The sequence below is a fragment of the Berghia stephanieae genome, chromosome 3, assembly GCF_034508935.2.
Source record: "Berghia stephanieae isolate SIO BIC M18660-M18661 chromosome 3, UCSD_Bste_1.3, whole genome shotgun sequence".
In the NCBI taxonomy this organism is placed as follows: domain Eukaryota; kingdom Metazoa; phylum Mollusca; class Gastropoda; order Nudibranchia; family Aeolidiidae; genus Berghia; species Berghia stephanieae.
The window spans coordinates 30428665-30446164 of record NC_088362.1 but is presented as its reverse complement, the minus strand read 5'-3'; the positions used below and the strand labels follow the sequence as shown (position 1 = coordinate 30446164).

At 38.0% G+C, this 17500-nt stretch overlaps 2 protein-coding genes across 2 annotated transcripts in view; one reads left to right on the top strand and one right to left on the bottom strand.

Moving 5' to 3' along the window:
- Positions 1-9263, bottom strand: part of LOC144966886 (pyrokinin-1 receptor-like) — a 119738-nt gene extending 110475 nt beyond the window's left edge. Inside the window, exon 1 of the mRNA XM_078903592.1 lies at positions 8868-9263. Within this exon, the coding sequence (XP_078759718.1) occupies positions 8868-9174 (307 nt within the window). The 5' untranslated portion in view covers positions 9175-9263. The remainder of the gene's footprint in view (positions 1-8867) is intronic.
- LOC144967519 (pyrokinin-1 receptor-like) overlaps positions 1-17500 on the top strand; it is a 215208-nt gene that overhangs the window by 115091 nt on the left and 82617 nt on the right. The window lies entirely within an intron of this gene.

Below are 17500 nucleotides of genomic sequence, written 5' to 3'. Positions count from 1 at the left end.
TTCAAACCTTTTTTCAGCATCCGACTGATTTTTTCATTCACTGTAACATAATATAGTCGCCTGGAACAACTACAACAGACATCTACGTCATGACACACGACCGTAGGGCTAGAGCTCAGGTGGTCGCTGGTTCGGATAAGCAAGAATGTAACTAAGATTACACGTTGTGTTGGTGTGGCTTAACTGGTGAGTATTTTATCGGCGAAGTGGCCAGGTGTTTAAGGAATTGCACTGTGACACGTAATGTCCCAGGTTCGAGTAGTGGTTAAGGAACTTTCGTGGGGGGTGTTTCTTCTTTGTGCAAGATTGTTAACCCCAAAGTTGCTCTTTTTGGACACTGTGAGAATTGCTGATGACAACAGTTGGATTAATTATCTGTATTCCCCTATGGAATGCCTAGCCAGCAAGCTCGTGCAACGGTTGGAAACACGTCCGGAATTGAATTCAATAGTCTGATGTCACGTCCCCCATCAACGGCGGCCATCGTGGTTCTAAACAAAGAAAATCGGTACTTTTTATTCTTCATGCTGGCTAGAACTTTTCATATGTCTTGTGATCAGAATGTGTACAAGTCAAAACATGATCAGATTTATAATGTTGGTTTTTTTCCCTCTGGATACGCTTTTATGCTCGTCGGAGAAATATTTCATAAGGGTGCCCGCCATTGTTCCGATAGTTTAGAGCCAGTTACTAAGTTACCATTCGCCATTACGAGGGAAGTGACGTTACGACTGTTGAAGCGTATTCCAGAAAGCAAGAGTGTAAGAATCGTATATTATTAAACATACCTCAATACTACTTCCAGCAACGTGCGGACATTTACTTTGGAAGGACTCGCATTTATTATTTCAAAGATACATGGTTTCTTGTGTGAGGCTATGTGGTCTTGTGGAATGACTATCGCTTTCGAATCAGAAGGTCCTGGGTACGAACCTCGCTCGGTGTATAGTTGAGTCCTTGTAAAAGGCTCTTTTCTCACATTCTTTCACCGAACTCAGGTATCTGGCCGTTGACAGCGTTGTCCCTGTCGGAGTAAAATTGTATTATCGCCTAACAGGCGTCATGTCTCGTTCTACATTTTACATGTTGGTTTTGGTCAGGGACCTCCTGTAAAGCGCTTTGAGCACGTTTAGTGGATATTGCTCTATATAAATACTCTATTTATTTCTAAAGACTACATGGACACTCTGCGTATAATCAAGTATTCAGCCAAATTGTGATAGATTAAATCGTATCAATTTTTAAAAATCTAAATTTATATAGCGCTTTTCATGGATTAACATTAGCGCTATGAGCACATTTAGTGGATTATATTGCTGTAACGACTCAGGGTTAGACTATGTTAATTCAATTAGATTATAATTAATAATATGGAAAATTGACAACAAATACATATTACGACCATCCTGGACGGAGTTGTTTCCGTAACTCACTTAATACACAAACAACGTGTTATGATGTTTCTAAGTAACAAAAAGGTGCTAATACGTTCACGCAGTCCACATTCACATACAACACAAGATGCGTCCCGCTATAAAGTACCCTAACATAATTAAACACAGCCGAACAATACGATTCAATAGTATGATGTCACGCCGCCTGGTAACGGCGGCCATCTTGGTTCTAAACAAAGAAAATCATTACTTTTTTTTTTCATGCTGGCTAGAACTTTTCATATGTCTTGTGATCAGAATGTGTAAAAGTCAAAACATGATCAAATGTATGTGTTTTTTTTCCCTTCTAGATACGCTTTATACTCGCCGGAGAAATATTTCATACGGGCGTCCGCCATTGTTCGATAGTTTAGAGCCAGTTATCATGCGGCATTAGGAACGAAGTGACGTTACGACTGTTGAAGAGTATTCCAATATAGATATTTCAATACATGTTACAACTGCGCTATATAAAAGCTCAAGTTTTTTTCAAGTATGTAAAAAATACAGGATTTCTCTTGGATTATTTATTCAATTAACAGACTAGAGATCGTGGCCTGAGACCACGTTTCAACAGTCACTAAGCACTGAGATTTGTGATCGGATGGAGTTGCTAAAACATTGACTTCCTGACATGGGGTTTGCTAAGGGAATCTGTGTAGGCCTGGATAAGAGGGGATTAGACGTAAAGTAGGGGATTGAGTTGAGTTAGTGGTAGTAGTAGTAGTAGTAGTAGTAGTAGTAGTAGTAGTAGTAGTAGTAGTAGTAGTAGTAGTAGGTGTTGTTGTTGTAGTAGTAGTAGTTGTAGTAGTAGTTGTAGTAGTAGTGTAGTATAGTAGTAGTAGTGTAGTGTAGTAGTAGTAGTAGTAGTAGTAGTAGTAGTAGTAGTAGTAGTAGTAGTAGTAGTAGTAGTGGTTGTGGTGGTTGTGGTGGTATTAGTAGTAGTAGTAGTAGTAGTAGTAGTGGTAGTAGTAGTAATAGTAGTAGTAGTAGTAGTAGTAGTAGTAGTAGTAGTAGTAGTAGTAGTAGTAGTAGTAGTGGTTGTGGTGGTTGTGGTGGTATTAGTAGTAGTAGTAGTAGTAGTAGTGGTAGTAGTAGTAATAGTAGTAGTAGTAGTAGTAGTAGTAGTAGTAGTAGTAGTAGTAGTAGTAGTAGTAGTAGTAGTATTAGTATTAGTAGTAGTAGTAGCAGTAGTATTAATAGTAGTAGTAGTAATAGTAGTAGTAGTAGTAGTAGTAGTAGTAGTAGTAGTAGTAGTAGTAGTAGTAGTAGTAGTAGTAGTAGTGGTAGTAGTAGGAGGAGGAGGAGGATGATGAGAAGGAGGAGGAGCTGCAGTAGGATGTTTCTGGCGCTGTTGCGCTACTGCTGGTGATGATGATGATGATGATGATGATGATGATGATGATGATGATGATGATGATGATGCTGATGATGATGATGAATTGCTCACTGTGCCGCTATGTGATATTGTGGTATGACACTCGCTTTCGGATCGGAAGATCCTTGGTTCGAGCCTCGCTCGGCGCATAATTTAGTCCTTGATAAAGACTCTTTATTCACATTCTCTCACCGTACTCAGGTATAAAATGTGTACCTGGCCAGTTGTCTCTGTCGTAAAAAAATTGTAATATCGCCTAACAGGCATCAGGTCTTGTTCTACATGTTACCTATTGCTGTTGGTCAGGGATCGGTTGTAAAGCGCTCTGAGCAGGTTTAGTGGATATTGTGCTATAAAAAAGCTCAAGTTTCTTGGCGTTTTATTCCACTTTGGATAATACGGGCGATCCCTATAGGGAATGAGATTAGCGTCCCTGGATTGGACGTCACCGGTGGAGAAGGTATTTGTAAACAAACAAACTATAAGCCAAGCGCTCCAAATACAAAATGTATTATTCATATTTCTGTACAAACATGCATATCATAATCAACGTTATGCATTTTTGTACAGAAATATGAATTTTGTATTTGGAGCGCTTGGCTTGTAGTTGGTTTGTTTACAAATAACTTCTCCACCGGTGACGTCCAATCAAGGGACGCAACTCTTCCGCTAATCTCATTTCCTATTGGCACCAGACGTTTGTTTGATAGATTATCTATATTTCTTCGTAAAATGCCTAGTAATAGGAAGAAAACGATGGAGGTGGAGTGGACACACTCTTTGAAAGAATGACTCCACTATAACAAAGAACGAATTGGACTGGAACCCTCAGGGCAGAAGATCAAAGGGAAGGCCACCGGGAACATGGAGAAGAATTAAAGAAGCTGATATACAGTGAAGTGATAAGATATGGAACAAGTTAAAAAAACTCGCTCAGGATAGAAAAGGATGGAAACTGTTTGTCTGTTGCCTATACCCGACCCAGGGTGAAAGGCAATGATAATGAAAATGCCTAGGCGATGAAGACATTTTACGATGCCGCGCAAAGTGTAATTTCTTTTGTAAAATGTTAAATCACATTATAGCAAAAACATCAGCCCAGTCTTATTTCATGAGGCGATATAGAGGCGATAGGCGATAGATTTATTCCATGTTCTTGAGCGATATATTTAAAATCTAGACTCCACGCTCCAACGCGGTGTTATATTTTGGTAGATCACCTTTCGAACAGTAAATTAAAAAATAAAATGAACGGAAATATTGCTATTTTAGCCTTCACCGCGAAAGAACAGAAAATATTATCCTTAATAATTTTCTTTTTACAAAATTAACTTATGTCATGGCTCAAAATTTTTAACTTGTGAATTACCCCGACAAAATGCATTTTAGGTAATTTGACAAAAAATTAACATGGGCTATATGGAACAATTTTGACCCCCAAAAGTTTTTTTAAAGATCAGATTTGTTTCTGTAAATACTTCTTCGTTATGGAATGAATTTAAGAAAGAAAAAAAACATTGTGAATTTTTAAAAATTATGCTTAAGATCAAGAATAAATAATTCCGGCCATTTTTTGTAATTGCTTTTATCAATCCTTGTCAATTTGAATCATTGAGATGAAACAATTTCACATATATATCAAAATAAATAACAATATCACATAAGATTTATTTTGAGAAAACTGTAATATATCTATAAAAAAAATACACCCCAAAAAATCCCAACTTGGCAGTTTAATGCCAAAGAACTCCAATTCAAATCAGCATTAAAATGCCAATAGGGCAACCCTCAGCAGTATGAAAGGTGTCTCAGCTGTGGGCGGTAAATTTGAAGATACACTTGAAGTGTTTCCCAAATTAGGTTCCAAGGAGACTAAGCAATTATCCCGCTACCATTTTGGGCAACACTGGTCCTCTTACTCTAGACTCACCTACTTGGCGTAGGGGAAATGATGACTTGCCCTCAAGGAGACAGCATCAAATTAAGAAATTAAGGAGAAGACACCGGTGTAAGATAAAGAACTGAACAAGTATTATGAAAGGTGCGACACAAAACCAGACACAAAAATAGAAGAAAAAAACCATCCCAAAAATCAGTCGACCTCGACTGGGGATCGAACCTCAGACCTTCTGATTACCGGTCAGACGTTGTCTGTCTGATCGGTAATCAGAAGGTCTGAGGTTCGATCCCCAGTCGAGGTCGACTGATTTTTTGGGGTTTTTTTTTTTTTTTTTTGGGGGGGGGGGGGGTATATTTTTTTCTTGCTTAATTTGGCACCTCGATAAGACAGGGTGACTCAAAAAGAGAAAAAAAAAAACTTCATTAAAACACCTCTTTTTTCTGCTCCACCGCCCACGTTTCTCATCCAAGTTACATCATTGCATCATTCGTGAGGCGTTGAAGAAAATAAACGCAAGAAACCTGTTTTTAAAATACACCAAAATTTGCTGAACGTAGAGTTTCGGGTGCAAAACCCTTCTTCAGTCAGGAACAAAAATAATAAATTCAATTGTTTTAATATGTTGGCTTGAACCAGACGGGTTCTAATTGCAAAAAATAGTTCTTTTCTGAAGATGTCATAACTCATTTTGTTATAGATAGCACGAAGTTGACGTCAGTCTGGTCTTTGTCATTGGTTTTTGCCATCCGCGTTTATGAGTATTTCTCACCAGACTGTATTAACCAGACTATAAACCTTCAATATTACACATGGTTTTGTGTATTGGTCCGTTATACTTCCGGAGGGCAATGTTGTGAGCTTCTTAGCCAAACGCATACTATCTATAGAATACTTTTTTACAGCCCACAACTTATAGCAGCTGATATGCAAAAGAGAGTATGGCGTATTTACGAGGTGAAAACAGAGAATGAAAATGTCACTGTGTCAGAGAAGCAAACTTAGGATATCCAATTGATATTGTGTGTGTGTGTGTGCTGGATTGGTCAGTAGATAGTGCGTCTATTCGATGATGATCTCTCTCTCTCTCTCTCTCTCTCTCTCTCTCTCTCTCTCTCTCTCTCTCTCTCTCTTTCATTCTATCTATCTATCTATCTATCTATCTATCTATCTATCTATCTATCTATCTATCTATCTACGTCATCTATCTATCTATCTATCTATCTATCTATCTATCTATCTATCTATCTATCTATCTATCTTCTAGACCGTGTCAGTTTGGATCCTGAGTTTGGCTCTGACGGCGTGATATTTTCATTCTCTTTTTTCCATCTGGTACTTCTCGAACAAATCCCTAATTTATATAATATATATATATATATATATATATATATATATATATATATATATATATATATATATATATGCAGGATCCACAATTTTTCTGCATTTTTCTGAAGCTTATATCAGCTTAGGGTTCCCGATAGCTCAGTTGGTAGGGCACTCTCTTCACACGCAAAGGGACTGAGATCGATCCCGGGTGCAGTCGAGATTTTTTTTTCTGACCACTATGTCTACCCAGCAGTGAATGAGTAGCTGGGTCTTTTTGACAGCAACCAATTGCTATTGTCCGTTTTACGCTATAGAAACCGGGATAAACTCCGGCTCAATGGGCCTAATGGCTCTGAAGGACTACTTTATATCAAGTTTGTGATCATTTTGACTCTTCTTCCCGGCGAGGTGTAAATTACTTTTTTTTTGCCAAAGAGGAGACTAATTTTTTTGTTAACCCTCTCATTACCAGCCATTTTCAGAATTTTCCCCAAAACTTCACCCCCACCTTACACAAAAACAGACATTTCTTACTCAACAGAAAAGCAACACGCACAGTCTATACATAATATTGTTTGACAATATGGGCTCTATTACAGAATGTCAAGTTTTTATAGCTATAGCAAAAATAAATGCAATCTGGATGAGAAAAGTGACGGTTTCATCGTAACAAAATGTGACGATTTTTCTATAGGTGATAAGGAGAGGGTTAAAAACGTCATTAAACGTCTTTTTTCTGCATCGTCACACAATTGTCTTATCCATCCTACAAAGAACCGGATTGCCCTATGTCAACACATTGAACAAAAATGTATATATATAGCAGCTTCTAAAAATAGCCCGGCACAGTTAAGGCATAACCCTGTCCTTAATGGACAGCGTGGCTCAGCGGTATGGTCTTTGCTTCGTACCGAAAGGTACCGAGTTCGAACACCTGCCGCTGCGCTGTGTCGAGCAAGTCACCTCGCCCTCGCTTAATTTGCGGTGCTGTACTGCGGCTGACGCCTGGGTTGTTCCCGTCTTCCCTTGGAATAGACCCTAGAGACGCATTACCCCTATGGGATGAATAAAGGGAATTATTTTGTTATTTTTATTGGTTTTTAAAAATTAACATCCATAGAAAATCGTCACATTGGTTACGATGCAACCAACAGTTTTCTCATTCTGATATCCCATGTACATCACAAATTATAAAGAAAATACTTTATTATAGCGATAAAAATTAGACACTGGACAACATTATAATGTATGGAATGTACTCGTTCTTTTTCTGTTAAGTAGAAAAAAAATATATTTTGTGTTGGGTGGGTGTGAAATTTCATGAAAAATTCTGAAAATGGCTGGTAATGAGAGAGTTAAAGCAATCTTCATTGGTTTTTCTTCCTCTGAATCAATTTTAAAGGGGTCCGGATAGCTCAGTTGGTAGAGCACTCTCTTCACAAGCAAAGGAACCTAGTTTGATTCCATTTAAAAAAAAATTCAGAACCCTCGGTACATCCAGCAGTGATTAGGTAGCTGGGTTTGTTTGATCTGGCAGAAAGTATTTTGCGAAAGACTAGCGTCCTATGAAAAGTGTAGAAAGCGATTGCTATTATGCATTTTACGCTGCACAACCCTTGGTGCGGTTATGCGGTCCTGTGGTAAGGCACTCGCTTTCGGATCGGAAGGTCCTGGGTTGGAGCATCGCTCTGCGCATAGTTGAGTCAATGGAAAAGTCTCTTTACTCACATTCTCTCACCGTACTCAGCTATAAAATTAGTACCTGCCCATTAAACGTGTTTTCTCTGTCCGAAAAAAAAAATGAAATATCGCCTAACAGGCGTCATGTCCCGTCCTACATGTTAAATGTTGCTGTTGGTCAGGGACCCCCTGTAAAGCGCTTTGAGCACGTTTAGTGGATATTGAGCTATGTAAAAGCTCAATTGTTATTATTATTTGTAAACGTCAGCTCTTTGGACCAATGGATCCGAGGGACTGTAAGGTATCTGTACCAGCAAGAGGAGGCACTACTGGATGACTGCGACCAGGCTAAGGTCTAGATCCTGTCATTACCAGACCACCCTACATCTTTAAGGACTTTCAAACTTGTTCCACATCTACACGTTGCGGTAAAAGAACCCGAAACTGCAGATCATCTGTGTTGAATGTTGTGTTGTGACGAGGCTACCGGACGGGTTTGCGACTGTACACGAGTACGGAAACGAATTCGCCGCCTGGATAGATTGTCATAATATTATGGTGTGAGATGAAATCATTAGAAGCTGCTGTGATAGGTTTAAACAGTAAACTGTCGTTCTCTGAAAAAACATATATTCAAAAATTTGGGCAGAAATCTCGTCCTTCAAATATGGATCGATGGGAAGAAGAGTCAAAATGATCAAAAACTTGATATAAAAAATTCAGAAAAGTGAGTGGAGCAGGCACTTATGTTGGTAACAACAAGAGATGAAGTGAGTAGAAAAGTGCCAGAAGACAATAGAGAATAAACATTTTCGCGGCGGTGGTGGGGTTTGAAACTGCGACCTTATTGGTACGACAACTCCGCCTGGCAGGTTCGAGCGTGGTCTACCGTGTGAGCTATCCACGAATACAAAAATATTCGTATCAAACTCAGGTCATTTCTAGAACTCTCTCTCTCACCCACTACTTGCTATAAAGTAGTCCTTCAGAGCCATTAAGCCCATTGAGCAGGAGTTTATCCCGGTTTCTATAGCGTAAAAAATATGGATCTATTTAAAGCCCTGATCTTGGTAAAAACTCTAAATCTGAGACTTGGACGACATGATTTTCAGCGTATTACAGTTAAATGGTTAAATAAAACACTTACCGAAACACAGAAGCAGCAAATCCGATATGGCCAAACTGAAAAGATAGAAATTGGTAGTCGTGTGCATGGAGTGAGTTCTGGCGATGACGATACACGTGCAGATGTTGCCGACGGTGCCGGAAATGAAGATGACGGAGTATATGATGGTGAGCAGGATGAGAAGATCCAACTCGCGTCGGGGTGGTCCCATGTCCTTGATCAGGAGTTGACGTATGTCCAGCTGCGTGGTGTTATCCACGGACAGGGCTATGTACAGTGTGGCGTTTGGCGCCTTTATATTGTAAACGGCAGGTGGAGGTGACGGCATTTTCGAAAAAAAACAAAAATCACTTTTGATAAATTTCAAAATCAAATTGAATATGCAGTAGGTCAATGAGAATATTCTTTTTTTTTCCCTTGCTTTATACCTTCGTTTGTTTGTATCTCAGCAAATGCTAAACGTTCTATAGGATATTTCACAAGCGACTGAGTAAATTAATCCGTAGGGAACAGAAATACTTGCCTAAGTCTCCCACAACAAAATTAGGAAAACCATTTTTGTTGTTACCATAGTAACCATATGTCCCACGTGATCGCTCTTTGAAATTACACTTTCTAAAAATGGCGCAGTTTTTGTATAAATGAACTGTCGATAAAAGGGTTGTTTCCTTTAGGAAATTGATCAGGAAATGCGAACTTGTTTTGTGATGTCTTACATTCTTTTAAAATGTACTAGTCACAAAGCAATATGGAAGCATGGCTATCTATAGAATATATAGATTATATTCCTAAATGTCTCTTTCAGTTCTAATATATAAATGTATTTATATTTATTTTAGAAGTATAAAAGCAAATTGTTTTTCTATTTGTAAGACATAAACATCTCACTGGATTACTTCTTAATCGAAATAATTTGTTTATTATCAACCTATATTCAAACTTTTAGGGGTACTCAGTCGTGTTTGTAAATTCATTTAGTACATGTTCCATAATGGTTATTTATAAATATTTCAAAGCTTGAATTAATTAATACTTTGGAAAAAAAAATAAAAGAAATATTGATCAACTACAGTAAGTGACCATCAAAATTAAGTTTTCTTTTAGTTTCTTGAAGTTGGTATGTTGTCAAATTAAAACAGATAGGAGAAGTGTTTTTGTGTGTTTTTATGACTCAACCCTAATCATGAGTTTAAACTAATGACGAGTGTGCACAAAATCTGTGACCAACACGATATAACAGTATAAATATAGCAAGTTAGAGATTAGTATTGTTGTATCTCTTCTTTGATAGATTTGTTTCTGTCAATTTTGAAGTCAACCAATGGTAAACCTCTTCTTCATAATTAATTTGAAATCGCAATCTTGTTAAAATAATGAATTTACAATATCATATTATTATGATCCATACATGAAATTATAGTCCACACACAACATTGCGTTCCTTCCATCCATGTCACATAAATTCCTTCATATTATTAGAAGTGGGCGCGGAAAGACGTTGTGGACACGTGTAAAGTCACATGAGGAGTAATCTATAAATAGAACAAAAGAGAATAGAATATGGTTATGACATTATTTGGACATAATTATTAATTGACAAATCCGTATGAAAACAAAATGGATGGCATTCATCTATATAAAACACACAAATAAAAAGATCGTGGGCGGAATGGCTATAACGTCAAAGTCTTCGCAGTTTTAAGTTTAAGAATTAAGATACAATGACACAGAAGTAAACCAACAAAGAGATTAACAAAATTAAACACATAAAAAAAACACGCATAATCCGTCCAAGTCCGACGCCATAACGATATAATGAAAAAAAGGTCAGAACAAGCAAAATGAAGAATACAAAAAAAAACAACAGAATAAACCAAAACACCTTGAGCTTTTATATAGCGCTATATCCACTAAATGTGCTCAAAGCGCTTTACAATGGGTCCCTGGCCAACAGCAATAATTAACATTTAGGTTGGACATGACACCTGTTAGGCGATGCTACATTTTTTTTTCGGACAGAGACAACGCTGTGAACGGCCAGGTACTCATTTCACACCCGAGTAAGGTGAGAGAATGTGAATAAAGAGTCTTTTCCAAGGTTTCAACTATGCGCCGAGCGAGGCTCGAATCCAGGACCTTCCAAACCAAAAGCGAGTGTCATACCACTAGACCACATAGCCGCACATATTATTATTACCTTAAACAAGTGATACTAGTGCCTTGCTCCCTAATAGGCTTCAAAAGTTGTGACGTCACTTAGCTCGTAAATTAGTAACTGGTTCTAAACTATCGGAGTAACGACGGACGCCTTATGAAATACTTCTCCGACGAGCATAAACGCGTATCCAGAGGAGAAAAATATTATAAGTCTGATCATGTTTTGACTTATATACATTCTGATCACATGACATTTGAAGCAGTTCTAGCCAGCATGAAGAATAAAAAGTACCGATTTTCTTTGTTTAGAACCAAGCTGCTGGTTGCTGGGCGGACGTGACGTTACATAAGACTATTGAATACTATTTAGCCACAGAAATGAAGGCATTTAATGAAGCTAGAATTATCTAATTGAATCTTTAACAGAAATTATAATCCACAGGTTAATCCTACATAATACATTTTGAGGCATTCTGGATTTTTGTGCGGCCATGTGGCCTTAAGCTTGAGATTGAGCTTTTATATAGCGCAATATCAACTTAAAGAAGCTGATATACAGAGAATTGGTAAGACCTGGAATGAGATTAAAAAGATAGCTCAGGACAGAGAAGGATGGAAACTGTTTGTCTGTGGCCTATACCCTGACCAAGGGTGAAAAAGGCAATGATGATGATGATGATGATGATGAATATCGACTAAACGTGCTCAAAACGCTCTACAAAGTGGTATGATACTCGCTTTTGGATCGGAAGGTCCTGGGTGCGAGCCTCGTTCGGCGTATAGTTGAGTCCTTGGAAAAGACAAATTACACGCATGTTCTCACCGTACTCGGTGTAAAATGAGTACCTAGCCGTTAAGAGCGTTGTCTCTGTCCGAAAAATGTAATATCGCCTAACAGGCGTCATGCCCCGTCCTACATGTTAAATGTTGCTGTTGTCCAGGGACCCTTTGTTAAGTGCTTTGAGCACATTTAGTGGATATTGCGCTATATAAAAGCTCAATTTTTCTTTCTTTTTTTTTTTTAAGAATGGGAACTATAAACTAATACGTATTAATCATCCTGCCAAATTTGAAATGGTCATCTTGATAAACTGAATACCTGGCCCAAAACATAGCAAAATCCATTCTAATTGTAAATAAACGTTATCATTTATGATTGGGAAATTCGAGATATCATCATCATCATCATCATCATCATCATCATCATCATCATCATCATCATCATCATCATTATCATCATCATCATCATTATCATCATCATCATCATCATCATCATCATCATCATCATCATCATTATCATCATCATCATCATCATCATCATCATCATCATCATCATCATTATCATCATCATCATATCATCATCATCATCATCATCATCATTATCATCATTATCATTATCATCATCATTATCATCATCATCGTCGTCACAAAAACCCTTCCTAATATCCCCTTACCATCCTAGACTTTCACCATTCCCGTATAACACCATCATCATCCTCATCATCATCATCATCATCATCATCATCATCATCATCATCGTTGTCTTTCTCACCCTGTGGTCGGGTATAGGCCACAGACTTACAGTTTCCATCCTTCTCTATCATGAGCTAACTTTTTTTTTTAAATCTCGTTCCATGTCTTATCACTCCTCTGTATATCAACTTCTTTAATTCTTCTCCATATTCCCGTGCCTTCCCCTTGATCTTCTGCCCTGAGGGTTCCAGTCCAACACTTTCTTTGTTATAGTGGAGTCATTATCTCATTATACTCATTATATTATTGTTTCCTGTAACAAACCATAAGAGGAAAAGCTTTTGCTTCGACACCTCGTCATCAGAAAGACAAAGGTCGTGTTCTCAGATGGTGTTCTTTCTCTCTCTCTCTCTCTCTCTCTCTCTCTCTCTCTTCTCTCTCTCTCTCTCTCTCTCTCTCTCTCTCTCTGTCTGTTTCACGCTAGAGCGAGAAAATTTGAAGTTCAAAAACAACGATGGTATTGATTTATCAATCCAAAAACGTCACATTTTGTCCTCTTAATAACAGATAATGAAGTGAATAGACAAATGCAGACGACAATAGAAAATAAAAATTTCGCGGCGATAGGGGGGGGGGGGGGGGGGGTCAAACCCTCTCCGTAATGTATGATAGTTATATTTTTTTGTTTGAACTTATTTTCTTGTAAACATTTGGGTGTATTCCACTTAGTGGGATTCTGTACTGCCCTGTGTCTGGATGAGACTTTTAGGTGATTTCAAACTCTCTTGAAATATAATTTTGTTACTATTTAAGTCGACGTGCACTTATTTGCAGGTTGATAACCCAATTCTCTATGGGCTCATTGTTGTAATTGAAATGTAAAAAAAAAATGACGCAAAATATTGTCCATTACAGCATTCAACTAGGCCCATAAGTGGATTCGCATGTCAGACCTGCATATATGTATACGTCGATTTAAATCATTCCTCTTTGTCTTTCTTTTTCTTAGGTGGCTTCATTTGTAATTCTAGAATATTTAGACTAATTCATTTTATTCCTTTTTTACTGACGCCGAAAGAATCAAAATGTGTTTAAAAGCGTCGTAAAATACTTAAAAACAACACAAAGTCAAAATCAGTAGTATAAAAAACCTGATCTATTTAGATCTACATTTCACAAACATTTTGGACTCTTCGATGGAATATCAAACGCCTATCTGACACACGTTCGAGTTGAAGAGATTGACCTTTCGTCGTATCTCTGACCTCCCGTTTGTGTTGCCTGTGTGGTGTGGAGCACTATCTACTGTGTTTTAAAATGCTAAGGGCTAACTAACCCACACCGGAGACTGACTCCGAGACCCGGCACTGCCGTCCTCTGCCGTCTTCGGATAAAGACGCCGGGCACGGACAAAATACTACGATTAAAGAGAAGAACGCAGACCTACCATACCAAGCTCGAAAACAAAACGCCAAAGGACATCGGGTGCTTGTTATAGGAGGGTCTAGAGGCTATTCTCTTTATTCTTAGCATTTTGATCGTACCCAACTTTTTAATCGGAAGACGGCAGTGCGGGTCGTCGGGGTCAGTCTCCAGTGTGGGCTAGCCCTAAGTCTGTTAAAATCTTGTGGAAAAAAATTTGCAATTGACGAACGTCCTATCCAAATTGTAGCAAGTATTTTCTATTGTCCGTCGCTAAAGAAAACGGGATAAAATCAGGCTCCGTTATTCTTACAACACCGAAGGACTAGTCGCTCTAATATAGAGCGATAGAACGGAGTAGACTTCACTCAGGTCTTTCTTATTGCTTTTTGCCATCCGCGTTTATGACTAATTCTCACTAAAATGTATTAACAAGACTATTAGATAGTATGCGCTTGGTTAAGAAGCTCACAACATTGCCATCCGGAAGCATAACGTACCAACACACACAAACTATATCTAACCCTAAACTTTTATATAGTCTGGATAATACAGTTAAGTGAGAATTATTCATTAATGTGGACGGCAAAAGAAAAAAATAAACACACAAAAAAAACAAACAAACAAACAACAATAACAAAGACCGGAGTGACGTCAACTTCGTTCTATCTATAAACGTTTCAGGTTACACATAGTTTTATGTCTTGGTCCGTTATACTTCCGGACGGCAATGTTGTTAGGCCAAGTGCATACTATCTATACCAGAGTCAGGGCTTTTTTCTGTCTGTGGGTGGGTTTTTTTTTGTATATCTAATTATTTATTTCTAAGTACAATGCTCACGCCTGGGGGTCTTTTCAAATCGTCAATATTTCATGTGTAAATTTGAACATATTGATTTGATAATGGGGATTTGTTGATTTTGTCTTTGCAGCTGTTTGATAAAATCGTGTAGATTGATAATTTTTGCTTTCGATATATCGTCTCCTTTCGTCTGATGCTCAGTGGTGATAGCAGAATGGGAAAAATATCCCTTAATTCGTCAGCAAAGGTAAAAATAGTTTCTTTAACTCTCTCCTTATCATACATTTTCAGGATTGTCCCCAAAACTTTACACCCAACTAACACAAAAATAGATATTTTATCACTCAAACTCAATAGCAGTAAAATTCTTGTCATACATAATTTCTTGAGCAAAACATGCTTCAACACACCGTTCATTTTCTTTAAATTTTATGATGTACATAGGAAATATGAATGAGAAAAATGTTGGTTGTTTCGTAACAAATGTGACGATTTTCCTATTGTTGGTAAGTAGGGGGTTAAGATCTAGTCCAAATAATTAGTTTAACCCAAGCGTCAGCGTAGTGCAGTACTGCAAATTGAGCTAGGGTGATTTGATTTCCACGATGCCAGATACTGGGTATGAAGCAGAGACTATACCTCTATGCACGCTCCACCCCCTTCCTCGCCCGCCCCCTTTCGGACTATCTACAGGTCAAAGACAAGAAGAGGATACTTGAAATTTGTATATTGTGCAATATCCACTAAACGTGCAACACGAAACATGTAGAACGAAACCTAACGCGTGTTAGGAGATATTACTATTTTTTTCCAGACAGATTCATTGCTGTTAATGGCGGGTACTTATTTTACACCTGAGTACGATGAGACAATGTGAGTAAAGAGCTTTTCCAATGATTCAACTATGAACCGAGCTAGGCTCGACCCAGGACCTCTATATCCGAAAGCGAGTGTCATACCGCAAGACCACAAAGCCCCAAATAAATACGCAATATTTATTTGCAAAATTGTTGCATCGATACGATTTATTCGTGATGACGAAAGTAGTTTCATTTATTTAGATCGCCCGTTTGCACAAAGTTTCTTTTGCGTTGTGAAACTTAAAATGTATCATAGACAAAAAAAAAAAAAAACAAAGCAAAAACAAAAAACAAAACAAAAACAGTTCAACCTTTGATCTGTCATGAAATTACGTAATCTGTTTCTATTAACGATGGGAAAAAAGGCAAAGGTATTCGCCATAGACATTATTTAATACTAATACTTAAGAGTATTTTGTACTTATTGTCAATCATAGTAATGATAAAAACTGTTGATGGAGAAAAACGGTACAAAATATCAAATGTGACATAGATATATCGTCTCGAAATAACGTCTAGCTTGAGCTTTTATATAGCGCAATATAAAATCCATCAATCGTACTCAAAGGGCTTTACAATGTGTCGCTGACTTATAGCAACACGAAACGACTACTACCACTACTACTACTACTACTACTACTACTACTACACTACTACTACTACTACTACACTACTACTACTACTACTACTACTACTACTACTACTACTACTACTACTACTACTACTACTACTATACTACTGCTGCTGCGCTACTACTACTACTACTACTACTACTACTACTACTACTACTACTACTACTACTATTTACTACCACTACTATACTATACTACTACTACTACTACTACTACTACTACTACTACTACTACTACTACTAATACTGCTACAACAACAACAACAACAACAACAACAACAACAACAATTGATGGGGACCAGCGTGGTTCAGCGGTACGGTCTTAGCTTTGTACCTGAAAGGTACCGAGTTCGAGTACTCGCAGCGCTGTGTCGTCTTGAGCAAGTCACCTCACCCTATTCAGTTTGCAGCGCTGAACTGCGGCTGACGCCTGGGTTATTCCAGTCTTCCTTTGGAATAGACCCTAAAGACACATTTCCTATTAGGGATGAATAAAGGGAATTTTATAAATTGTACTCATAAAATAAGTGCTAGTCTCGCCTCACTATTCACCTGCTCCTCTCACTTTTCTGAATCAATTTATCCTCTTAGAGAGCTTGATAAATGTAAAACATTGCAGAAAATTGGAAGTTATCGTCCTCTGGGTAAAAACTTAGAATTATTTAAAAATTAAAATATAGCACAACATCAGAACATGTGTGAGGAATTGATCCAGTTGATCTTATGGTACAACATGGCTCAGCGGAATGGTCTTTGCTTCGAACCAGAAAGGTACCGAGTTCGACTACCCGTCGCGCAATATGGCCTTGAGCAAGTCAACTAGCCTTAGCTCGCATTGCGACGCTGCATTGCGGCTGACGCCTGGTTATTCCAGTATTCCCTTGGAATAGATCCTAAAGAAAAAAAAATCGCCCAAGGGATGAATGAAGGGAATGTCTAGCTAGGCCTATAATCTCAAACCTTGAGTTTGGTTGTTTTCCTAAACAAAATGTCATAGGTATGATCAAAAGTAGATAATGAGGATCCGGATAGCTCAGTTGGTAGAGCACTAGCTTCACATGCGAAAGAACCAAGATTCATCACTGATAAATTCATGATTTTTTTCTGACCCCCCTGTCAACCCAGCAGAGATTGGTTAACTGGGTCTGGTAGATAATATGGCGGAGAGTACTTTCAATAAACTAACGTCCTATCTAAAGGGTAGCAAGAAACTGCAAATGTCGTTTCACGCGTTGCATGCAATAAACTAACCTCCTATCCAACCGGTAGCAAGAAATTGCTAATGTCGGTTTTACGGTATAGGAACCGG